The sequence below is a fragment of the Salvelinus alpinus genome, chromosome 28, assembly GCF_045679555.1.
Source record: "Salvelinus alpinus chromosome 28, SLU_Salpinus.1, whole genome shotgun sequence".
Classification (NCBI taxonomy): Eukaryota; Metazoa; Chordata; class Actinopteri; order Salmoniformes; family Salmonidae; genus Salvelinus; species Salvelinus alpinus.
This window is the reverse complement of record NC_092113.1, coordinates 26,070,370-26,097,672: the sequence shown is the minus strand read 5'-3', so window position 1 is coordinate 26,097,672 and position 27,303 is coordinate 26,070,370. Positions and strand designations below refer to the sequence as shown.

Genomic DNA, 27,303 nt, shown 5'->3' with positions numbered 1-27,303 from the left:
GAGAGAGTCAGAAAAAGAGAGTGAGGGAGTCAGAGAAAGAACGAGAGGGAGAAAGGGGAAGGGAGAGCGAGCGAGTGAGAGTTGTTTGGAGAAGGGGGAAAAAGAGAAAGGGGTAAGGGGACGGTGGTACTTTGTTTCGTCCGTGACACTCAGAGCCTCCCAGTCAGTGTTATTCTGATTTCTCTCTCTCTGGTTCTCTGGTTGGATTGGCATCACCCTGGGCTTTTCTTCCTGGCTGCACTACGAGGACCCACTGCATCTCCAAGGAAATGTGTGCAGGCAGATGCACTGTCTGTCTGTGTATGTATGTGTGAATGAGTGAGTGTGTGCCTGTCTCTGTTAATGCATTCCTGGCTGGATGTTTGCGTTGTGTGTGTTTATGTGTCAGAAGAGGAAGAGGCAACAGGGCTACCGTTGGGGTTCTGCAGTGTGAGTGACCTAGCTAGGGTCCAGTCTCTCCCGTGTAGCCGGTTAGGAGCTCTGTCCTGCTCTCCTCTCCACCTGGCCTCCATGAGTTTATCTGAGGACACATATCTCCTCCCTGGAAGGTAGGTTCCATAGAAAGGCACGGTGTGTGGCTGCATGGTGTGGGGCTGTAGGCAGGGTGTTCGGCTGGTTGCATGGTGGATCCTGTCTGTCTACTGTCAGTTCAGTGTTGGGGATTAGAGAATTACAATGCTGGTTCAGAGGATCACTGTTGCTGATGCAGCTCGCTCTCTCCATCTCTGTCTGTTTGTCTGTCTGTCTACCTTCTTGTGCTCTCTCAAAGATGTTAAAGTTTAAGCAATAAAGCCCGAGGGGGTGTGGTATATGGTTAATATACCACAGCTCAGGGCTGTTCTTAGGCACGACGCGAGGCGGGGTGTCTGGATACAGCCCTTAGCCATGCTATAATGGCCATATACCATAAACCCTGTGGTGCCTTATTGCTGTTAAAAACAGGTTACCAACGTAATTAGAACAGTAAACATGTAGTTTTGCATCATACCCGTCTCATATACCACGGCTTTCAGCCAATCAGCCTCCAGGGCTCGAATGACCCAGTTTATAATGGTTAGTTTGGTACTGCTATAATTAAGTGTTTGTGACATATCACCTGATGTAATATTGTTGTCAGGGGAACAGCTGAAAAGCAGGATTCAAAAGTGAGTCATGTCCATGCATGCGTTAATATAACTGGATGTTATCCAATAAGGTTGAAGCACTATCTGGAGTAGATTTAGATGTTCTGTGTTGTGGGTCTCTACTGATTAGATCAAGGCAACAGAGGACTGTGTCTAGCTGGACTTTTGTAGATTGCATATTTCATAAATGAAAAACGTAATGGCAGATGTTAGTACTAGCTTTTAGAGTTCATGGACAGTTGCATGCTCCAATCTTACATAATGTCTCCTCACAAACATGAATAAAACCATTACACGCTTATTGACTGTGAATGGGGATAACTAACTGTGAATGCTGCATAACACCTGCAGTCTCCCTGACTACAAAACAAAACATTACCTCTCCTCTCGGTAGAAAGAAAATCCACCCCTCACCTCTTCGGGACCTCAGTATGGGTGATATTGCCAAAGATAAGTGGGGCACTGGTTCAGTGAACCCCCAACATCTGACCTCTCCACTGTCCACTGGCAAAGGATTCAAGCAGAATAATAACCTGAAATTGCACGTGAAGATCCACGTGGGAGAAACCATATCATTGCAATCTTTGTGACAACTTTTCCAGCACTAGCACCCAGTCATGACTGAGAGGCTTGAGAGACTCAGTGGTATGAGAGGAGGCCGTTTTTGAGATGAGGAGGAAGAGGAGGCCATTTGTTAGATGAGAGGAGGAAGAGGAGGCCGTTTTTTATGGCTGATGAGATAAGGTAGGCCCTACTACATCTTAAAGCCCATTCAGATCATGTGTTTATAATAATCTAATGTAAAAGAGACATCACACCACATGCATACTAGGCAACCAGAGGGTTGACCCACGCTCCGGGTCATATTTAGATTCATGACTATGACTAACGCGACTACATACAATAACTGCATATATATTTTTCATATGCTGACAGACACCAATTTCCAGCTGAGTATAGGCTACATGCAGTCGCAGCATTTGCTGGCCTATAGCCAAAACTCTAGTCAACAATAACCCCATCAATCATCTTCAAAACCAATCATCTCTTCAGTCCAACTGAGACAGTGGTTCTGGTAAGAATGCTGCCCCAAAAAATGACAGTACATTAGCTCTGGGCAGTTACTGTTGATGAATGTAGTCTACCATTCAGCACAGACCATCAAAGCCGAGTTATGCTGTGGTATGTCGTCAGAACATTGTGTGAAACTGCAGCATTATGGTGACTAGTTTAGTTGTCTGCTCTGGGTCGGTTGAGAAGGCTGTTACATGGAGAACACACACGGTTCACCTCGGTCCCACGACCTCATGGAATCTCCCGAGGCCCACTAGGGGGACATGACACATAACATGCCCCATGTGACGTGTGTGTGAGGCATGGGGTTTTCAACATAATTACATAGCCCATACTTCATAATTACATAGCCCATACTTCATAATTACATAGCCCATACTTCATAATTACATAGCCCATACTTCATAATTACATAGCCCATACTTCATAATTACATAGCCCATACACAATTCTACTCAATCATCATAACTGGCTTTGACCTCCAAAATTCAATGATCCATTCTAATGCAAGTGAAAACAAAATGAAAGGCATCCAGACGGACCGTATCATATGATTACCGTCTGAACTGTAGCTCTTTTATAACTACAGCCAAGATGGAGACACAGTTTGAAGGTCTTGGCAAGGTTTTTTTATGGATGCACTGCAAGCATAATCGTGTCACCGCTCACATGCTCATTCATGCGGCGAATGCCTCACAACCAAAACTGCACTGTACACGGCCACCGCCATGCTTCAACAGGCACTGATTCCCCAGTTATCTCTGCTGAGTCAAAACAACAAAACAAAACAAGCGACATTTCTCATTAAGGTGGAGTCTTACGTCAGACTGAATCAATTTACCTGAAGGGGAAAAGGTAACATTTGACAGACATCCAGCCAACAGTAAGATGAGAGCATCAGACAGACATGATCAGACCCCAGTGTCTGGAGTCTGGACCTTCGTCTCCGGAAATCAAACTCAAGTGTTTTAGAGACAACAGTCACAGAGCAAAAGAGGAAGTCTGAGAGTCACTGAGAAATGCAGGCAGATGTGACCATTCAATCACAGGGTTCAGTGTCTCTGCAATTATCAGCATTACTACCTGTGTTCAAACATGTAGAGACTAGAGACACATAGAGGGAGATACAGGAAGGCATAGATACACTATGAAAAACAACACAGTAGTGTGTCAATTGTAAATCATTGATTTTCAATATGTGTGCAGGCCAATCTAAGTTTGGTTTGGATGTCTAAACTGGCTCTGTGGCAACATCTTAAATGGTAACCTATTTCCTATATAGTGCACTACTTTTGACTAGGGCCCAGTGGTGCACTAAATAGGAAGTAGTGTGCCAATTGGGATGCAACTGTGTCAGTCACTATCCAGGGCAGCCAGTTAACTACAGCTGACCATTAGCTGTTGCAGAGTTCAGCTGGCCCACACAACATCAGATCAGCCACAGTTGACCAGCGCTGCAATTCAGCTGGTCAACCTGTGGTCATTCAGCTTTCTAATGTAGTGACAAGCATGCATGCATGGATGCACACGCACACACACACACACAATCACACTTGTGCTGTACTCATGTAACAAAGGTTGGTTATGATTCCACTGCAGAAATATGTATTTGATGTTTATGTATTCCTATTGGTTGACTGAAATTACATATCAATAAGGTGTTTTGCCATTGGTGATGCTGGCAGATAGGGGGAGATCGCAAGCATTAATTCTTCCCAATCTGATATTGACATGTACGAGATCACTATGTGCATTTCCTGATATACAGTATATAGACATGTGCCTTCAGAAGTCTCCAGCGCCAGAGAAGATGGCAGACGTTTTACGTGCTCCTAACCAATTGTGATTTTATGATAATTTTTTTGCGTTGTTTGTAACTTCTTTTTTTACTTCTTTTGTACGTAATGTTGCTGCTACCATCTCCTATAACCGAAAATAACTTCTGTACATCAGAACAGCGATTATTCACCACGAACTGGCAGAAGTTTTTTATCCATTAACGAGTCTGACGAGCCCGACGTGAACGACATACTGCTTTTCCGGGAACAGGCCCAAATCTCTGTCATTTGCGTGAAGAGACGACGGAGAAAAGAGGACGGAGGTCGGGTTGCCTTCTGAGAATTCGTAGGTGATCGAATAAACTCCCCCTGCCTTCCGTTCTACTAGCTAACGTGCAATCATTGGAAAATAAAATTGACAACCTACGAGGAAGATTAAACTACCAACGGGACATTAAAAACGGTAATATCTTATGCTTCAAGGAGTCGTGGCTGAACGACAACATTATCAACATACAGCTGGCTGGTTATACGCTGTATCGGCAGGAGAGAATAGCGGCGTCTGGTAAGATAAGGGGTGGCTGACAATGCATATATGTAAACAACAGCTGGTGCATGATATCTAAGGAAGTCTCGAGGATTTGCTCGCCTGAGGTAGAGTGTCTCATGATAAGCTGTAGACCACACTACCTACCTAGAGAGTTTTCATTTGTATTTTTCGTAGCTGTCTACATACCACCACAGTCCGATGCTGGCACTAAGACCGCACTCAATGAGCTGTATTCCGCCATAAGCAAACAGGAAAATGCTCATCCAGAGGCGGCACTCTTAACAGCCAGGGACTTTAATGCAGGGAAACTTAAATCTGTTTTACCAAATTTTTATCAGCATGACCACCTTTACTCCACACACAGAGATGCGTTCAAAGCTCTCCCTCGCCCTCCATTTGGCAAATCTGACCATAATTCAATCCTCCTGATTCCTTCTTACAAGCAAAAGTTAAAGCAGGAAGCACCAGTGACTCGGTCAATAAAAAAGTGGTCAGATGAAGCAGATGCTAAGCTACAGGACAGTTTTGCTAGCACAGACTGGATATGTTCTGGGATTCTTCCTATGGCATTGAGGAGTACACCACATCAGTCATTGGCTTCATCAATAAGTGAATCGATGACGTCGTCCCCACAGTGACTGTCGCTTTCAAGGAGCGGGACTCTAACCCGGAAGCTTATAAGAAATCCCGCTATGCCCTCCGACGAACCATCAAACAGGCAAAGTGTCAATACAGGACTAAGATCGAATCGTACTACACCGGCTCCGACGCTCGTCGGATGTGGCAGAGCTTGCAAACTATTACAGACTACAAAGGGAAGAACAGCCGAGAGCTGCCCAGTGACATGAGCTTACCAGACGAGCTAAACTACTTCTATGCTCGCTTCGAGGCAAATAACACTGAAACATGCATGAGAGCACCAGCTGTTCCGGACGACTGTGTGATCACACTCTCCGCAGCCGATGTGAGTAAGACCTTTAAACAGGTCAACATTCACATGGCCGCAGGGCCAGACGGATTACTAGGATGTGTACCTCGAGCATGCGCTGACCATCTGGCAAGTGTCTTCACTGACATATTAAACCTCTCCCTGTCCGAGTCTGTAATATCAACATGTTTTAAGCAGACCACCATAGTCCCTGTGCCCAAGAACACTAAGGTAACCTGCCTAAATGACTACCGACCCGTAGCACTCACATCTGTAGCCATGAAGTGCTTTGAAAGGCTGGTCATGGCTCACATCAACACCATTATCCCAGAAACCTTAAACCCACTCCAATTTGCATACCGCCCTAACAGATCCACAGATGATGCAATCTCCATTGCACTCCACACTGCCCTTTCCCACCTGGACAAAAGGAACACCTATGTGAGAATGCTATTCATTGACTACAGCTCAGCATTCAACACCATAGTGCCCTCAAAGCTCATCAATAAGCTAAGGACCTGGGACTAAACACCTCCCTCTGCAACTGCATCCTGGACTTCCTAACGGGCCGCCCCAGGTGGTAAGGGTAGGTAACAACATATCCGCCACGGTGATCCTCAACACAGGCGCCCCTCAGGGGTGCGTGCTCTGTTCCCTCCTGTACTCCCTGTTCACTCATGACTGCACGGCCAGGCACGACTCCAACACCATCATTAAGTTTGCCGATGACACAACAGTGGTAGGCCTGATGTCACGAACCGGCTCAAAGCCCGTAACAAAAGGGAGACAACGTGGAGATAAGGAGTAACAATATATATATTTATTAAGTAAAGTAACTGGGTATAATATACAATGGTGTGTGTAATCAGTAATCAGTAGTGTAAGTGAGTGTTTTGCATGCATGAATGTGATAATGCAGGGTGTTGAAAGATGCTAAAGTAAACAACCAAAAAACCACCAAGAAACACAACAAAATCTATAAAGGTGTCTGCATGGAGAGAGTCTCCTCCATGAATGGGGAAGTGGTGTATTTATCCTGGGAGACACCGGGCCCAGGTGTTTCCCATGTAGCTGACGACCCTCCCAACTCCGCCCACCGACATCCTAATAAGGAAACAAGAACAAAGAGAGAATACGGCAGACAGAGTGGGAGGGTCGTCACACTGATCACAGACAACGACGAGACAGCCTATAGGGAGGAGGTCAGAGACCTGGCTGTGTGGTGCCAGGACATCAACCTCTCCCTCAACATGATCAAGACAAAGGAGATGATTGTGGACTACAGGAAAAGGAGGACCAAGCACGCCCCCATTCTCATCGACGGGGCTGCAGTGGAGCAGGTTGAGAGCTTCAAGTTCCTTGGTGTCCACATCACCAACATACTAACATGGTCCAATCACACCAAGACAGTTGTGAAGAGGGCACGACAAAGCCTATTCCCCCTTAGGAGACTGAAAAGATTATGGCATGGGTCCTCAGATCCTCAAAAGGTTCTACAGCTGCTCCCTTTCGAGAGCATCCTGACTGGTTGCATCACTGCCTGCTATGGCAACTGCTTGGCCTCCGACCGCAAGGCACTACAGAGGGTAGTGCGTACGGCCCAGTACATCACTGGGCCCAAGCTTCCTGCCATCCAGGACCTCTATAGAAGGCGGTGTCAGAGGAAGGCCCTAAAAAGACCCCAGCCACCCTAGTCATAGACTGTCCTCTCTGCTACCGCACGGCAAGCGGTACCGGAGCGCAAAGTCTAGGTCCAAGAGGCTTCTAAACAGCTTCTACCCCCAAGTCATAAGACTCCTGAACATCTAATCAAATGGCTACCCAGACTATTTGCATTGCCCCCCCACCCCCCTCTCTATTTTATGCCGCTGCTACTCTCTGTTATTATCTATGCATAGCCACTCTAATAACTCTACCTACATGTACATATTACCTCAATTACCTCGACTGGCCAGTGCCCCCGCTTATTGACTCTGTACCGGTACCCCCTGCATATAGTCTAGCTATTGTAATTTTACTGCTTCTCTTTAACTAAATATTACTTTTATTTCTTAATCTTATTCGTATTTTTTCAACTGCATTGTTGGTTAGGGGCTTGTAAGTAAGCATTTCACTTTACAGTCTACACCTGTTGTATTCGGCGCATGTGCCTAATAAAATTTGATTTGAGAAAGTATTCAGACCCCTTGACTTATTCCACATTTTGTTGTGTTACAGCCTGAATTCTAAATGGATTCAATCTTTTTTTTATCACCCATCTACTCACAATAGCCCATAATGACAAAGTGTTTTTCAAAATCTTTGCACATTTATTGAAAATTAAATGTAGAAAGTAGCAATAACCAACAACAAACTTGACAGAGCTTGAATAACTTTTTTAAGAATAAGTGTGCAGGCTCTTAGAGACTTACCCAGAAAGACTCATAGCAGTAATCGCTGCCAAAGGGGATTCTAACATCTATTGATATTTCTGTATTGCTGCTATGAGTTTTGAAAGGGATGACACACATCACATTGGTCTGTAATGAAGCTTTCCAATTTACTGTATATTCAACATGTTAAAAAAGGTCCGAAGGGCCTCCCGGGTGGCGCAGTGGTCTAGGGCACTGCATCGCAGTGCTAACTGCGCCACCAGAGTCTCTGGGTTCGCGCCCAGGCTCTGTCGCAGCCGGCCGCGACCGGGAGGTCCGTGGGGCGACGCACAATTGGCATAGCGTCGTCCGGGTTAGGGAGGGTTTGGCCGGTAGGGATATCCTTGTCTCATCGCGCTCCAGCGACTCCTGTGGCGGGCCGGGCGCAGTGCGCGCTAACCAAGGGGTCCAGGTACACGGTGTTTCCTCCAACACATTGGTGCGGCTGGCTTCCGGGTTGGAGGCGCGCTGTGTTAAGAAGCAGTGCGGCTTGGTTGGGTTGTGCTTCGGAGGACCCCGTACGGGAGTTGTAGCGATGAGACAAGATAGTAATTACTAGCGATTGGATACCACGAAAATTGGGGAGAAAATGGGATAAAATTTAAAAAGAATAAAAAAAATAAAAATAAAAAAAGGTCCGAGAGGTTTTGGTTGTTTGCCTTAAATTTAAAAAAAAACAAGAGATGAAATATTCATGTCAGACGGCGCCTGGGATGAGACGTGAATGAGAGGGTCTTTTTGAAGTAGTATCATGATGGAGTTCTTATTGGTGTCTTTGTTAGAGTAGCAAAGCCTGGCTGTCTCTGTCTTTGAAAGAACACCCTCAGTCTCCGTTGTATGTAACATTTGAACGTTAAGTAGGCCAATGATATGAACTCAATGATCTTGGTGCTTGGTGAGGTTTAAATAAAGAAAACCTGCTTGTGATGGTTAATAGTTATGGCACACATGGTTTAATTTACCCCTGGCTCAAGTACCCAAGTGAGTCACTAGATAAACACTAAACTGACTTGAGATGAAATTAGAGATATAGGTGGGTGTGACTTAATATGTTTGTTTAAATTCACATTTTCCACCCACAAATTCATGAAGGTTAAATATGACTGATACATTAAACATACACAGTTCCATGCGTTGTCATGACACAATCAGCAAATTCAGACAACCAACCCATTTGCCAATGGTCTGTCAAGCATCCATGTAACATTATAGCCTACACGTACCTGAACATATCTCATAGGGTTGTTATGCAATCCTGTGGAACATAATGTCAGTCTATTGGAAATTGATATTCAGGTCAAGGGGAAATGTATGGAGTAATGAGTTGTGTAGTGTTCCACCTACCAGACTCAATTACTGAGAATCACTACGTTATTATAGCCTTCCTTATACGGCACCGATGTTGTAATACATTAGAAGCATTTCCTAGAGTTGTGGTGACGTAATTATGTCTTGCTGTGTAAGATATTAAAATACTGATTGGAGCATGGCAACACGTTCAAGGATGCTCCCTATATGATTGAAAGGTGACCTAAAGGTTTATTTTTAACACAGTTCCCTATTGACTTTGCTGTCTGTCAGACTGGGCACGTAGCACTTCATATTAGGGTGTACTTTATAAAGGGGTTATAAATAGCTTATAAACGGTTCATTTGTTTATAGATAGTTAATAATCTGATAGGCAATAAACTTATCCTATCCTTTATTCAATTTCAGTTACTATACATGCCCTAGAAAAGTAAGCACACTTGGTAACTTACATAACCTCAAACCCATGAGGAGGGATGCTTGGTAACCTACATAACCTCAAACCTATAAGGAGGGATGCTTGGTAACCTACATAACCTCAAACCTATAAGGAGGGATGCTTGGTACCTACATAACCTCAAACCAATAAGGAGGTATGCTGGAGGGAGACAGAAGAGGGAGCACGCCCCCATCCACATTGACGGGGCCACAGTGAAGAAGGTGAAAAGCTTCAAGTTCCTCAACGTACACATCACTGACAATCTGAAATGGTCCACCCACACAGACAGCGTGGTGAAGAAGGTGCAATAGTGCCTCTTCAACCTCAGAAGGCTGAAGAAATGTGGCTTGGCCCCTAAGACCCTCACAAACTTTTATAGATGCATCATTGAGAGCATCCTGTCAGGCTGTATCACCGCCTGGTACAGCAACTGCATCGCCCGCAACCGCAGGGCTCTCCAGAGGGTGCTGCAGTCAGCCCAACACATCAGCGGGGGCACACTGCCTGCCACCCAGGACACGTACAGCACCCGATGTCACAGGAAGGCCAAAAAGATCATCAAGGACATCAACCACCCAAGTTTGACCTGTTCACCCTGCTATCATCCAAAAGGCAAGGTCTGTACAGATGCATCAAAGCTAGGACCGAGAGACTAAAAATCAGCTTCTATCTCAAGGCCATAAGACTGTTAAATAGCCATCCCTAGCCGGCCTCCACCCAGTACCCTGCCCTGAACTTAGTCACTGTCACTAGCCGGCTACCACCCGGTTACTCAACCCTGCACCTTAGAGGCTGCTGCCCTACGTACATAGACATAAAATCACTGGTCACTTTAATAATGGAACACTGGTCACCTTAATAATGTTTACATACTGTTTTACTCATTTCCTTTGTACAGTTGAAATCGGAAGTTTACATTAAAGTAATTAAAACTCGTTTTTCAACCACTCCACAAATTTCTTGTTAACAAACTATAGTTTTGGCAAGTCGGTTAGGACATCTACTTTGTGCGTCATGCACAAGTCATTTTTCCAACAATTGTTTACAGATAATTTCACTTATAATTCACTGTATCACAATTCCAGTGGGTCAGAAGTTTACATACACTAAGTTGACTGTGCCTTTAACAGCTAGGAAAATTCCAGAAAATGTCATGGCTTTAGAAGCTTCTGATAGGCTAATTGACATAATTTGAGTCAATTGGAGGTCTATCTGTGGATGTATTTCAAGGCCTACCTTCAAACTCAGTGCCTCTTTGTGTGACATCATGGGAAAATCAAAAGAAAGCAGCCAAGACCTCAGAAAAAAAATTGTAGACCTCCACAAGTCTGATTCATCCTTGGGAACAATTTCCAAACACCTGTAGGTACCACGTTCATCTGTACAAACAATAGTATGCAAATATAAACACCATGGGACCACGCAACCGTCATACCGCTCAGGATGGAGACGTGTTCTGTCTCCTAGAGATGAACGTACTTTGGTGCGAAAAGTGCAAATATGTCCCAGAACAACAGCAAAGGACCTTGTGAAGATGCTGGAGGAAACGGGTACAAAAGTATCTATATCTACAGTAAAACAAGTCCTATATCGACATAACCTGAAAGGCCGCTCAGCAAGGAAGAAGCCACTGCTCCAAAACCACCATAAAAAAGCCGGTTTGCAACTGCACATGGGGACAAAGATTGTACTTTTTGGAGAAATGTCCAATGGTCTGATGAAACAAAAATAGAACTGTTTGACCATAATGACCATCGTTATGTTTGGAGGAGAAAAGGGAACGCTTGCAAGCCCAAGAACACCATCCCAACCGTGAATGATGGGGTGGCAGCATCATGTTGTGGGGGTGCTTTGCTGCAGGAGGGACTGGTGCACTTCACAAAATAGATGGCATCATGAGGTAGGAAAATTATGTGGATATAATGAGGCAACATCTCAAGACATCAGTCAGGAAGTTAAAGCTTGGTCGCCAATGGGTCTTCCAAATGGACAATGATCCCAAGCATACTTTCAAAGTTGTGGCAAAATGGCTTAAGGACAACAAAGTCAAGGTATTGGAGTGGCCATCACAAAGCCCTGACCTCAATTCTATAGAAAATTTGTTGGCAGAACTGAAAAAGCGTGTGCAAGCAAGGAGGCCTACAAACCTGACTCAGTTACACCAGCTCTGTCAGGACGAATGGGCCAAAATTCATCCAACTTATTGTAGGAAGCTTGTGGAAGGCTACCTGAAACGTTTGACCCAAGTTAAACAATTTAAAGGCAATGCTACCAAATACTAACTGAGTCTATGTAAACTTCTGACCCATTGGGAATGTGATGAAAGAAATAAAAGCTGAAAGAAATCATTCTCTCTACTATTATTCTGACATTTCACATTCTTAAAATAAAGTGGTGATCCTAACTGACCTAAGACAGGGAATTTTTACTAGGATTAAATGTCAGGAATTGTGAAAATCTGAGTTTAAATGTATTTGGCTAAGGTGTATGTAAACTTCCGACTTCAACTGTATATACTGTATTCTAGTCAATGCCATCCTATTCAACTATTGCTGTATATATACCATTCCATCCTACGTATTCTGCAGACATACTAAATATTCTATCCACATACTGTCCATAATACCTTTATTGTATATACATCCCATCACATATACAGTTCCAGTCAAAAGTTTGGACACACCTACTCATTCAAGGGTTTTTCTTTAAACTATTTTCTACATTTGTCACGTTCCTGACCTGTTTTCTCTTGTTTTGTATGTGTTTAGTTGGTCAGGGCGTGAGTTGGGATGGGCAGTCTGTGTTGTTTGTTCTATGTGGGAGTGTGTTGGTTAATTAGCCTTATATGGTTCTCAATCAGGGACAGGTGTTATTCATTTCCTCTGATTGAGAATCATATATAGGTAGGCTGTTTTACACTGTTAGTTTGTGGGTGATTGTCTTCCGTGTCTGTGTATGTTGCGCCACACGGGACTGTTTTCGGTATGTTTGTTCGTTCGGTTTTTGTGTAGTCTGTTTTCCCGGTTCGTGCGTTCTTCGTGTTACATGTAAGTTCTTACGTTCAGGTCAGTCTACATCGTTTATTGTTTTGTTAGTTAGTCAAGTATAGTTTGTTTTCGTATTGTTTAAATAAATAATCATGTCATATCACAACGCTGCGCCTTGGTCGAATCACTACTCCTCCTCTTCGTATGAAGAGGAGGAGGAACACCGTTACAACATTGTAGAATAATAGTGAAGACATCAAAACTATGAAATAACACATATGGAATCCTGTAGTAACCAAAAAAGTGTTAAACAAATCAAAATATATTTAAAACTTTAGATTCTTCAAAGTAGCCACCCTTTGCCTTGATGACAACTTTGCACACTCTTTTCATTCTCTCAATCAGCTTAATCTGGAATGCTTATCCAGCAGTCTTGAAGGAGTTCCCACATATGTTGAGAACTTGTTGGCTGCTTTTCCTTCACTCTGCGGTCCAACTCATTCCAAAACATCTCAATTTCCAGATCGCAGTTGTAAATGAGAACTTGTTCTCAACTGGCCTACCTGGTTAAATGAAGGTGAAATAAAATAAAAAATAAAAAATTGGGTTGAGGTCTGGTGATTGTGGAGGGCAGGTCATCTGACGGAGCACTCTATCACTCTCCTTCTTGGTCAAATAGCCCTTACACAGCCTGGTGGTGTGTCGGGTCATTGTCCTGTTGAAAAACAAATGATAGTCCCACTAAGCGCAAACCAGATGGGAGTGTGTATCGCTGCAGAATGCTGTGGTAGTCATGCTGGTTAATTGTGCCTTGAATTCTAAATAAATCACCAACAGTGTCACCAGAAAAGCACCTCCACACCTCCTCCTCCATGCTTCACGATGGGAACCACACATGCAGAGATCATCCGTTCACCTACTCTGCGTCTCACAAAGACACTGGTTGGAACCAAAAATCTAAAATTTGGACTCATCAGACCAAAGGACAGATTTCCACCAGTCTAATGCCCATTGCTTGTGTTTCTTGGCCCAAGCAAGTCTCATCTTCTTATTGGTGTCCTTTAGTAGTGGTTTCTTTGCAGCAATTCGACTATGAAGGCCTGACTCATGCAGTTCCCTCTGAACAGTTGATGTTGAGATGTGTGTCAGAACAGAAATTACAAGATGATGTTATAATGCTGTTATTGCATCAAATGGATGTTTTAAGCAACCGAATAGGGGGTTCTTAGAACATTTTCATCGGTGTGTGTTCTACTGAGGATGGGCCTCTGGGAGGCTTAACACTGACAGAAGATTTACGATGTCTTTGGATGATAAGCCTAACAAGACCGCATTCCATAGCATGAGTTAATGTTTCTGTTCTATAAGGTACCAGGGAAAGATGACTCCGGGGCCAGACCCTGGTCTCTACATAATGAGAACAGTTTTACCGCAGATACTGTTGGCTATGAACTATAAGCATCTTTCATACAAATCTTAACCTTGTGACCCATTCCATACATCTGTTGTTTGTCATGTAGACTGAAGGGGGTGTATCTTTGCTATATAAGGCCATGGTATCTTTTGTCGTTGGGCTCTCAACGAATCACTTACGGGTGGTTCGTTGACAAGCTCCATTACTGCAGTAATTAAATAATAAAGTTTACTTGTTTTAATAATTCCAGTAATTACACAACATCATCCAATCAAATCAAATGTATTTATATAGCCCTTCTTACATCAGCTGATATCTCAAAGTGCTGTACAGAAACCCAGTCTAAAACCCCAAACAGCAAGCAATGCAGGTGTAGAAGCACGGTGGCTAGGAAAAACTCCCTAGAAAGGCCAAAACCTAGGAAGAACCCTAGAGAGGAACCAGGCTATGAGGGGTGGCCAGTCCTCTTCTGGCTGTGCCGGGTGGAGATTATAACAGAACATGGCCAAGATGTTCAAATGTTCATAAATGACCAGCATGGTCAAATAATAATAATCACAGTGGTTGTCGAGGGTGCAACAAGTCAGCACCTCAGGAGTAATTGTCAGTTGGCTTTTCATAGCCGATCATTGAGAGTATCTCTACCGCTCCTGCTGTCCCTAGAGAGTTGAAAACAGCAGGTCTGGGACAGGTAGCACGTCCGGTGAACGGGTCAGGGTTCCATAGCCGCAGGCAGAACAGTTGAAACTGGAGCAGCAGCACGGCCAGGTGGACTGGAGACAGCAAGGAGTCATCATGCCAGGTAGTCCTGAGGCATGGTCCTAGGGCTCAGGTCCTCCGAGAGAGAGAAAGAAAGAGAGAGAGAGAGAATTAGAGAGAGCATACTTAAATTCACACAGTACACCGGATAAGACAGAAGTACTCCAGATATAACAGACTGACCCTAGCCCCCCGACACATAAACTACTGCAGCATAAATACTGGAGGCTGAGACAGGAGGGGTCAGGAGACACTGTGGCACCATCCGATGATACCCGGACAGGGCCAAACAGGCAGGATATAACCCCACCCACTTTGCCAAAGCACAGCCCCCACACCACTAGAGGGATATCTTCAACCACCAACTTACCATCCTGAGACAAGTCCGAGCATAGCCCACAAAGATCTCCGCCACGGCACAGCCCAAGGGGGGGGGGCGCCAACCCAGACAGGAAGACCACGTCAGTGACTCAACCCACTCAAGTGACGCACCCCTCCTAGGGACGGCATGGAAGAGCACCAGTAAGCCAGTGACTCAGCCCCTGTAATAGGGTTAGAGGCAGAGAATCCCAGTGGAGAGAGGGGAACCGTCCAGGCAGAGACAGCAAGTGCGGTTCGTTGCTCCAGAGCCTTTCCGTTCACCTTCACACTCCTGGGCTAGACTACACTCAATCATATGACCTACTGAAGAGATGAGTCTTCAGTAAAGACTTAAAGGTTGAGACCGAGTCTGTGTCTCTCACATGGGTAGGCAGACCATTCCATGAAAATGGAGCTCTATAGGAGAAAGCCCTGCCTCCAGCTGTTTTCTTAGAAATTCTAGGGACAATTAGGAGGCCTGCGTCCTGTGACCGTAGCGTACGTGTAGGTATGTACGGCAGGACCAAATCGGAAAGATAGGTAGGAGCAAGCCCATGTAATGCTTTGTAGGTTAGCAGTAAAACCTTGAAATCAGCCCTTGCCTTAACAGGAAGCCAGTGTAGGGAGGCTAGCACTGGAGTAATATGATACATTTTGGGGGTTCTAGTCAGGATTCTAGCAGCCTTATTTAGCACTAGCTGAAGTTTATTTAGTGCTTTATCCAGGTAGCCGGAAAGTAGAGCATGGCAGTAGTCTAACCTAGAAGTAACAAAAGCATGGATACATTTTTCTGCATCATTTTTGGACAGAAAGTTGATTTTTGCAATGTTATGTAGATGGAAAGAAGCTGTCCTTGAAATAGTATTGATATGTTCGTCAAAAGAGAGATCAGGGTCCAGAGTAACGCCAAGGTCCTTCACAGTTTTATTTGAGACGACTGTGCAACCATCAAGATTAATTGTCAGATTCAACAGAAGATCTCTTTGTTTCTTGGGACCTAGAACAAGCATCTCTGTTTTGTCCGAGTTTAAAAGTAGAAAGTTTGCAGCCATCCACTTCCTTATGTCTGAAACATAGGCTTCTAGCGAGGGCAATTTTGGGGCTTCACCATGTTTCATTGCATAGCAGTGAAAGTTAACATTATGTTTTCGAATGACATCCCCAAGAGGTAAAATATATAGTGAAAACAATAGTGGTCTTAAAACGGAACCTTGAGGAACACCGAAATTTACAGTTGATTTGTCAGAGGACAAACCATTCACAGAGACAAACTGATATCTTTCCGACAGATAAGATCTAAACCAGGCCAGAACTTGTCCGTGTAGACCAATTTGGGTTTCCAATCTCTCCAAAAGAATGTGGTGATCGATGGTATCAAAAGCAGCACTAAGGTCTAGGAGCACGAGGACAGATGCAGAGCCTCAGTCTGACGCCATTAAAAGGTCATTTACCACCTTCACAAGTGCAGTCTCAGTGCTATGATGGGGTCTAAAACCAGACTGAAGCACCTTCTTCAGGAAGGCTGTGAGTTTCTGCGCAACAGCTTTTTCAATTTTTTTTTGAGAGGAATGGAAGATTCAATATAGGCTGATAGTTTTTTATATTTTCTGGGTCAAGGTTTGGCTTTTTCAAGAGAGGCTTTATTACTGCCACTTTTAGTGAGTTTGGTACACATCCGGTGGATAGAGAGCCGTTTATTATGTTCAACATAGGAGGGCCAAGCACAGGAAGCAGCTCTTTCAGTAGTTTAGTTGGAATAGGGTCCAGTATGCAGCTTGAAGGTTTAGAGGCCATGATTATTTTCATCATTGTGTCAAGAGATATAATACTAAAACACTTGAGTGTCTCTCTTGATCCTAGGTCCTGGCAGAGTTGTGCAGACTCAGGACAACTGAGCTTTGGAGGAATACGCAGATTTAAAGAGGAGTCCGTAATTTGCTTTCTAATGATCATGATCTTTTCCTCAAAGAAGTTCATGAATTTATTACTGCTGAAGTGAAAGCCATCCTGTCTTGGGGAATGCTGCTTTTTAGTTAGCTTTGCAACAGTATCAAAAATAAATTTTGGATTGTTCTTATTTTCCTCAATTAAGTTGGAAAAATAGGATGATCGAGCAGCAGTGAGGGCTCTTCGATACTGCACGGTACTGTCTTTCCAAGCTAGGCGGAAGACTTCCAGTTTGGTGTGGCGCCATTTCCGTTCCAATTTTCTGGAAGCTTGCTTCAGAGCTTGGGTATTTTCTGTATACCAGGGAGCTAGTTTCTTATGACAAATGTTTTTAGTTTTTAGGGGTGCAACTGCATCTAGGGTATTGCGCAAGGTTAAATTGAGTTCCTCAGTTAGGTGGTTAACTGATTTTTGTCCTCTGACATCCTTGGGTAGGCAGAGGGAGTCTGGAAGGGCATCAAGGAATCTTTGGGTTGTCTGAGAATTTATAGCACGACTTTTGATGCTCCTTGGTTGGGGTCTGAGCAGATTATTTGTTGCGATTGCAAACGTAATAAAATGGTGGTCCGATAGTCCAGGATTATGAGGAAAAACATTAAGATCCACAACATTTATTCCATGGGACAAAACTAGGTCCAGAGTATGACTGTGGCAGTGAGTAGGTCCAGAGACATGTTGGACAAACCCCACTGAGTCGATGATGGCTCCGAAAGCCTTTTGGAGTGGGTCTTTGGACTTTTCCATGTGAATATTAAAGTCACCAAAAATTAGAATATTATCTGCTATGACTACAAGGTCCGATAGGAATTCAGGGAACTCCGTGAAGAACGCTGTATATGGCGCAGGAGGCCTGTAAACAGTAGCTATAAAAAGTGATTGAGTAGGCTGCATAGATTTCATGACTAGAAGCTCAAAAGACGAAAACGTCATTTTTTTTTGTAAATTGAAATTTGCTATCGTAAATGTTAGCAACACCTCCGCCTTTGCTGGATGCACGGGAGATATGGTCACTAGTGTAACCAGGAGGTGAGGCCTCATAACAGGAGGTGAGGCCTCATAACACAGTAAATTCATTAGGCTTAAACCATGTTTCAGTCAGGCCAATCACATCAAGATTATGATCAGTGATTAGTTCATTGACTATAACTGCCTTTGAAGTGAGGGATCTAACAAGTAGCCCTGTTTTGAGATGTGAGGTATCACGATCTCTTTTAATAATGGCAGGAATGGAGGAGGTCTTTATTCTAGTGAGATTGCTAAGGCAAACACCGCCATCTTTAGTTTGCCCAACCTAGGTCGAGGCACAGACACGGTCTCAATGGGGATAGCTGAGCTGACTACACTGACTGTGCTTGTGGCAGACTCCACTAAGCTGGCAGGCTGGCTAACAGCCTGCTGCCTGGCCTGCACCCTATTTCATTGTGGAGCTAGAGGAGTTAGAGCCCTGTTGTGTTTCGGAGGACGCACGGCTCTCAACCCTCGCCTCTCCCGAGTCCGTACGGGAGGTGCAGCTATGGGACAAGACTGTAACTACCAATTGTTGGTAGATATGTTGGTAGATAAGATGAGAGCACCCCTCCAGCTAGGATGGAGTCCGTCACTCCTCAACAGGCCAGGCTTGGTCTTGTTTGTGGGTGAGTCCCAGAAAGAGGGCCAATTATCTACAAATTCTATCTTTTGGGAGGGGCAGAAAACTGTTTTCAACCAGCGATTGAGTTGTGAGACTCTGCTGTAGAGCTCATCACTCCCCCTAACTGGGAGGGGGCCAGAGACAATTACTCGATGCCGACACATCTTTCTAGCTGATTTACACGCTGAAGCTATGTTGCGCTTGGTGACCTCTGACTTTCATCCTAACATCGTTGGTGCCGACGTGGATAACAATATCTCTATACTCTCTACACTCGCCAGTTTTAGCTTTAGCCAGCAGCATCTGGCTAATGTCGGTAGCCCTGCCCCCTGGTAAACAGGATGATGCTTCGTTTATGTGTCTGTTACTTGAACTCTGTGAAGCATTTATTTAGGCTGCAATCTGAGGTGCAGTTAACTCAAATGACCTTATCCTCTGCAGCAGAGGTAACTCTGGGTCTTCAATTCTTGTGACAGTCCTCATGAGAGCAAGTTTCATCATAGCACTTGATGGTTTTTGCGACTGCACTTGAAGAAACTTTCAAGTTCTTGACATTTTCTGGATTTTCTTGACCTTCATGTCTTTTTTAAATGAATACATTTTTTCTCCCTTTCATGGTATACAATTGGTAGTTACAGTCTTGTCCCATAGCTGCACCTCCCGTACGGACTCGGGAGAGGCGAGGGTCGAGAGCCGTGCGTCCTCCGAAACACAACCCAGCCAAGCCGCACTGCTTCTTGACACAATGCCTGCTTAACCCGGAAGCCAGCCGCATCAATGTGTCAGAGGAAACACTGGCGACCGTGTCAGCAAGCATTGCACCCAGCCCACCACAGGAGTCGCTAGAGCGTGATGGGACAAGAACATCCTTGCCAGCCAAACCCTCCCATAACTCGGACGACGCTGGGGCAATTGTGCACCGCCCCATGGGTCTCCCGGTCGCGGCCGGCTGCGACAGAGCCTGGACTCGAACCAGGATCTCTAGTGGTACAGCTAGCACTGCGATGCAGTGCCTTAGACCACTGCACCACTCGGGAGGCCTTGACCTTCATGTCTTCAAGTAATGATGGACTCTTGTTTTCTCTTTGAGCTGTTCTTGACATAATATGGACTTGGTCTTTTACCAAATAGGGCTATCTTCTGTATACCACCTCTACCTTGTCACAACATAACTGATTGGCTCAAATATGTTAAAAAGGAAAGAAATTCCACAAATTAACTTTTAACAACTTGTTAATTGAAATGCATTCCAGGTGACTACCTCATGAAGCTGGTTGAGGGAATGCCAAGAGTGTGCAAAGCTGTCATGAATGCCAAGAGTGTGCAAAGCTGTCAAGGGTGGCTACTTTGAAGAATCTCAAATATAACATATATTTTGATTTGTTTAACACTTTTTTGGTTACTACATGATTCCATATGTGTTATATCATAGTTTTGATGTCTTCACTATTATTCTACAATGTAGAAAATAGCTTATTTCCTGCAATTTTACACATTTTGGCATGGGGTGCAGAGACAATGTTGCAATTTTAAAGCAAATTTTCATACAATTCTAATGTGTATTCATGTGATATTTGAGTGACTCGAACATTACTACAAAATCGATGGGCTAAAAAACCTAGCTAAAAAACGTTAGCTGAAATAGACTAGTTGATCTGGACATTTCTGAAAAGTTAATAGCTCTCTAAGGTATACAATGACTGTCATGACACGAGGAAAACTGATGGTGCACTACCCAATTTAGAAATTGCATCTTGTGCATTCTACTATTACAACTATCAAGAGTAAGTTGAAAGCCGGACTCAGTTCCTTAAAAAACTATGTTTTTTGGGGGGGAACTCGTCGGGCCCCCACATTTTGGGAACCACTGGTCTAGAGAGATTGTAGCCTCTGGAGGACTGGGAGGCCCACTCAGAACACAGTGGTGCTCCAGGCCCTTTGTGGTCTGTATGGAACATGTTTGTCTTTGTATGGAACATGTGTCTCTGATTACTCTGATATTCAGTATGGTAATACTGTAGCTAATCAGGCTGTATTAGCAGAGACACATGTTCCAGGCTGTATTTCCCTATATTACAATGGCATAGTACAGTCGTGGCCAAAAGTTTTGAGAATGACACAAATATTAATTTCCACAAAGTTTGCTGCTTCAGTGTCTTTAGATATTTTTGTCAGATGTTACTATGGAATACTGAAGTATAATTACAACCATTTCATAAGTGTCAAAGGCTTTTATTGACAATTACATGTAAAGTTGATGCAAAGAGTCAATATTTGCAGTGCTGACCCTTCTTTTTCAAGACCTCTGCAATCCGCCCTGGCATGCTGTCAATTAACTTCTGGGCCACATCCTGACTGATGGCAGCCCATTCTTGCATAATCAATGCTTGGAGTTTGTCAGAATTTGTGGGTTTTGGTTTGTCCACCCGCCTCTTGAGGATTGACCACAAATTCTCAATGGGATTAAGGTCTGGGGAGTTTCCTGGAAATGGACCCAAAATATCGATGTTTTGTTCCAGGAGCCATTTAGTCATCACTTTTGCCTTATGTCAAGGTGCTCCATCAGGCTGGAAAAGGCATTGTTCGTCACCAAACTGTTCCTGGATGGTTGGGAGAAGTTGCTCTCGGAGGATGTGTTGGTACCATTCTTTATTCATGGCTGTGTTCTTAGGAAAAATGTGAGCCCACTCCCTTGGCTGAGAAGCAACCCCAGACATGAATGGTCTCAGGATGCTTTACTGTTGGCATGACACAGGACTGATAGTAGCACTCACCTTGTCTTCTCCGGACAAGCTTTTTTCCGGATGCCCCAAACAATTGGAAAGGGGATTCATCAGAGAAAATGACTTTACCCCAGTCCTCAGCAGTCCAATCCCTGTACCTTTTGCAGAATATCAGTCTGTCCCTGATGTTTTTCCTGGAGAGAAGTGGCTTCTTAGCTGCCGTTCTTGACATCAGGCCATCCTCCAAAAGTCTTTGCCTCACTGTGCGTGCAGATGCACTCACACCTGCCTGCTGCCATTCCTGAGCAAGCTCTGTACTGGTGGTGCCCCGATCCCGCAGCTGAATCAACTTTAGGAGACGGTCCTGGCGCTTGCTGGACTTTCTTGGGCGCCCTGAAGCCTTCTTCACAACAATTGAACCGCTCTCCTTGAAGTTCTTGATGGTCCGATAAATGGTTGATTTAGGTGCAATCTTACTGGCAGCAATATCCTTGCCTGTGAAGCCCTTTTTGTGCAAAGCAATGATGACTGCACGTATTTCCTTGCAGGTAACATTGTTGACAGAGGAAGAACAATGATTCCAAGCACCACCCTCCTTTTGAAGCTTCCAGTCTGTTATTCGAACTCAATCAGCATGACAGAGTGATCTCCAGCCTTGTCCTCGTCAACACTCACACCTGTGTTAACGAGAGAATCACTGACATGATGTCAGTTGGCCCTTTTGTGGCAAGGCTGAAATGCAGTGGAAATATTTTTGGGGAATTCAGTTCATTTGCATGGCAAAGAGGGACTTTGCAATTAATTGCAATTCATCTGATCATTCTTCATAACATTCTGGAGTATATGCAAATTGCCATCATATAAACTGAGGCAGCAGACTTTGTGAAAATGTATATTTGTGTTATTCTCAAAACTTTTGGCCACGACTGTACAGTCCCCTTAACACATCTACCCCAACATACTCCACATGGAAATCAACAGCTACTGGCTGAAGTGCCCATATTCGAACTCTTAACAAAAGGCTTAGTTCAGTGCTCAACCTGAGCAGTCAAAATTAGTTTTTCCCTGTGTTTTATATCACATTGTACAACAGCTGATGAAACTAACACTGTACAATTGTGAACAATTGTGATCAGCGTTATTTCCTGATAGTTGCTGGTTGAAAATACAATCTACACAGGACCATCTAATCAGCAGGTTTGCATGGGCAGGAGTTTTGGCTTTCCATGGTGACATCACCATGCGGTAAATTTTTTATAGACCAATAACAAAGAGCATTCCAAACCTCCAATAACAGCTAGTTTTCCGCTCCCCACTTAAACCACTCCCAAACAATCCTAGCAAATTCTTGCTTCAGAAATAGTGTTTTGCTAAAAAGCTACTTTTGCCCATTTTAACGGAAATCTTTTACAGTAAGGTAATTAATTGCTACCCAGAAATGATTTGATATTGATATAAAAAAGGCTGCATTGGGCCTTTAAAGCTTTCCAATTCTGATATTTATCCAAAGCAGATAAATGTAGACCAGATGGAACGACAAAAATAGTGTAGCGAATCCTTTGTTGTTGCTCACCTTCATGATCTTTTTGTCCACTCTCTGATGTTTTCCCTCATCACTCATTCACTGATTATTAAATTAGTTGATTCAAAGAGAACTTGTGGCTGTAATTAACGCTAGCAAACATTACGTAATGACATAATTGTCAATTAACTGTGCTACTGTTCTCTGACTAACAGTTACACTCCCTTCTGTCCACCCTCCTCCACTCCTTCTCTCTCTTTCTCCAGATGGGAAATGCTTCAGACACAGCCCTGTTTGTCTCCACAATCTCAAAGGAGCTTGACTTCCTCATGGGCATACTCTACAGCATATTCTGTGAGTTCATATTCACTGCCAAGAGGTCACATTTATTCACTGTTTATCCATTCACAACAAATTCTCACATTTGAGTAAATTAAATTCCAACTAGCTAGTTATCCAGTCACATGCAGCTCAAATTAAGAGAACATTTGAGGCATATACAATCAATCCATTCATAGAGTACTGGTAATGCTTTTATGCCTGGATGTATACCCTCTGATTTTCACATTCATAATTCTTCATCTATGTCTTCAGTTGTTCTTCTCGCTTTTTCATTTTATCATATTTCATTCTCTTTCTCTTCTAGGTGTTCTGTCTCTCCTGGGGAATGGCATCTTGATGCTTGTTGCGTATCGTAAGCGCTTGTCCTTGAAGCCGGCCGAGTTCTTCATCATTAACCTGTCCATCAGCGACCTTGGGATGACCCTGTCTTTATTCCCTCTGGCCATTCCCTCTGCATTCGCTCACAAGTTCGTCATTTTCTTTCTCTCTTCTGGCTCATGGAACAAAAAACTAAACAAAAAAACACTTGTTTCTCTCCCACACTGTTATTCTGACTTATGATTATGAAGCAATATAACATTTTATACTGCCTAACTCTCATCTCTCTCCACTGTGTAGGTGGTTGTTTGATGAGATCACCTGTCAGTTCTATGCTATGTGTGGGGTTCTGTTTGGTCTGTGCAGCCTGACCAACCTCACAGCTCTCTCCTCCATCTGTTGCCTCAAAGTCAGCTTCCCTAACTATGGTGAGTTAGATGTCAATGGGATATGATCAAACCTTTCTCTTTTACTGTACGTTAATCTCTGAGATGGTGAAATAGTCTGTTAAAACTGATGCTAACTAATTTGCCCTTTAGAGATGAATAAAGCACAATCTTATCTTATGTCAAAATGCACATTTCTCCACCTTCCTTTTCCCCCTTTGTCCCATTTTCCATCCCCAGGTAACAAGTTCTCCTCGTCCCATGCCTGCGTCCTGGTGGTGGCTGTGTGGTGTTACGCCTCTGTGTTCGCCATCAGTCCCCTGGCACAGTGGGGACACTACGGGCCCGAGCCTTATGGCACTGCCTGCTGCATTGACTGGCACGCGCCCAACCACGAGCTGTCAGCCCTGTCCTACATCGTCTGCCTGTTCCTTTTCTGCTACGCTCTGCCCTGCACCGTCATTTTCCTCTCCTACACCTTCATCCTGCTGACGGTGCGCGGCTCTCGCCGGGCCGTCCAGCAGCATATGTCATCCCAAACCAAAACCACCAATGCACACAGCCTCATTGTCAAGGTCAGAGGGTATCCCTGTGTCAGCAGTCCAGTTCACAACAACAACATCAACAGTTCAGGGATTATGCAATTCTGTGTGTGGATAGACGAGTATAGTTTGCAGGGTCTGTGGCAAAGTTATAATGCATTATACCGGCAGACTTTAAGTAAAGTAATATTAAATATTCATTCAATGTTTATTCCTATTTATATATGCAGAAATGTTTTTAATTATGTGTGTTTCTGAACAGTTGTCGGTAGCAGTATGCATCGGTTTCCTTGGTGCATGGAGCCCTTACGCCATAGTGGCCATGTGGGCGGCATTTGGTGATGCCACCATCGTGCCTCCTGCTGCATTCGCCCTGGCGGCCATCTTTGCCAAATCGTCCACCATCTATAACCCTATGGTCTACCTGCTGTGCAAACCCAACTTCCGCAAGTGTCTTTGCCGAGACACGTCCACATTCCGCAATAGGATCTGCAGGGGCAGCCCCCGGCCTGAACAGAAAGACCCCTTTGGATCCATATCACAACCATCCCAGAGAAACAACAAGGAAATGAGCATCTCATACGGACAGCCAGAGAGCCCCGTGGCATGTCTGCACTGTGCTGAGGATGGAGCTCCTTGCCAAACAGGGACCACGTCCCAGAGGACTGCCTGCATACTGACCGGCTCCACCTACGGCGAGGTGACTGTCAGTCAACTCTCTGCCAATCTGCAGGCTGATTTCCTCTAGTATTGCATCAGAACTGCATCCTACCCTAATCGTTCAGACAGGGATGGCGAGATTGCCAGGTGGAAAGATATGGCCAGGAACGGAGAGACTGACAGTAAAATGGCAAAAAGTCTTGGTTGAATCATATGTTGCAATCTGGCACACAAGCCAACATGACAGTATCTGTGTCAGTGAGAGATGATGGGCCCATCTTAACTCATCAGCATTTTATGACATTTCTATGTACCTCAGCAGCTGTTGCACTCATTCTTACCACAGCAAACAAGAGAATATTGCTAGAGTCCAATGTCTTACAAGTTGGTCAACGCAAACAACCAAGAATATTAAATTGTACAAGATGACAAAACACAAAAGTGTTAACTGAACTATTTAAATATATTTATAAAAGACAACATTTATTATTATTATTAAGTGCCGTAGATATATCCAGGAAAATCGTGTGGCAAGGAGACAGAACTAATGAAAATAGGTGCCCAATGATCCCACACATCATGCAATGTTCACATCTGTGTATCGGGGGCGATATGAAAATATTAAAGCTAATCATCATCAACTCATCTGGTTATACTGTGCCGGTGAAGAGAGAAACCTTGGCTGAATTTTTCCTGACATATTTCCAATACATTGCTGATAGAATTGGGCTGTAAAGTAGCCCTGGTTTTCCTTCAGACCATTGTGTTGCTGTGCTGTAGACCTTGATGTGTATTTGTAATAAGAGAGCATACCTATAGTATCATTATGACCTTATTGTAACTGTGGAACAAATGTTTGAGGAAGTTGCTGTAATTATCAAATTTTATTACAAAACGTTGAAACAACCAGTCTGGTGCTTGGTTATAATTGTTTGAAATTTAACTCATGTTTCAAAATTGTAAATCAAAACTGACATACCTTTTGTTCTGATGGGCCAGTAGGTTCAGACACTCTGAATGCCATGGGTCAGGTAAAAGAACCTCATTATTTGCAGTATATCAAAAGTCTGTAATGACATTAGGTAAACAATCATCTCTGTTTTTAAGGTCATATTAGTCTCTGTGTCATTCAGAACTACAAACCTGTATCAACAACATGGACAGTTGGACGCAACAAACTGTGACTGAATATTTCATTTTCCTGTTAGCATGGTTCCAGGTTGATGACCTTTACCTTAATTGCCTTTGGCATTATCTGTTGAGCAGATCCAAAGAGCGCAACCAACAGAATCTCTGAGAACTTCTGTTTCAGATAATTCCAATATTATTAAGGCAGTTGTGATGCAACTCAAGTAATTCTGGCACAACATCAAGGATAGGTGGAAAAGTATTGCTATGGAACCTCAATTCACAACTTGCAAAATATGTTCCTTTTGATAGAATTTCCAACATATGCCTGCTAAATGCAGATAATATATATATTTTTTGGGAAGGGGAAAGTCTGTGACTCCTAAAATTAAATAAACATAAAACAAATTATTCTGGCAGGTGGTTTGACTGTGTGTTGGCATACAGAGTTTTGTGTGGAGTATTTTATGAGCAGAGTCAATCTAGCTAATCAGTCAGAAATCTCCATTCTCTCAAAAAGGGGTTGTGGTGATGGTGCACAGGACATGAAATCTCGGCTGCAGTCACCTCATTTTTCCACTTGTTTGATCTGAGATGAATCAGAGTGAACAGGAATTTGCATTTTGTACGAAAAGTGGTAATTCTATATGAGTGCCCCGCATAGTTGTGTTTCTTAAGGCCTACAACAACAACCCCACTGACTTTATCAAAGCTGACAGGCTAAATAATAATGAGTGGTTCACAGTGAAAGCAGTTACATAACAAACAGATGTAACTCTAACATGCAGTGAAGCTCAACATCTGATTAGGTCATTTTTTGTCATGCGTATATACTGGACAAGCTTCACCACTGTTAAAATTCTTACATTAGTACAGTAAAAAGTATTAAACGTAGTGGAAATTAAAAACATGCAAAACAGACAGTCACGCTGTCTTTGTAAGATACCTTGCTACTCATTAAATACAAGCTGAT

At 43.7% G+C, this 27,303-nt stretch overlaps 1 protein-coding gene across 2 annotated transcripts; it reads left to right on the top strand.

Annotated features, from left to right (window-relative positions):
* On the top strand, window positions 1-27,303 carry LOC139557511 (opsin-5-like). 2 transcript variants are annotated; one of them, XM_071372449.1, is made up of 6 exons: window positions 1-548; window positions 23,221-23,308; window positions 23,601-23,763; window positions 23,915-24,042; window positions 24,241-24,575; window positions 24,805-27,303. In XM_071372449.1, the coding sequence occupies exons 2-6, from the start codon at window positions 23,221-23,223 to the stop codon at window positions 25,288-25,290; spliced, it is 1,200 nt and encodes a 399-aa protein (XP_071228550.1). In that variant the 5' UTR covers window positions 1-548; the 3' UTR covers window positions 25,291-27,303. The 2 variants fall into 2 exon arrangements, with proteins under 2 accessions (XP_071228550.1, XP_071228551.1); XM_071372450.1 differs by lacking the exon at window positions 1-548 and adding an exon at window positions 1,431-1,868.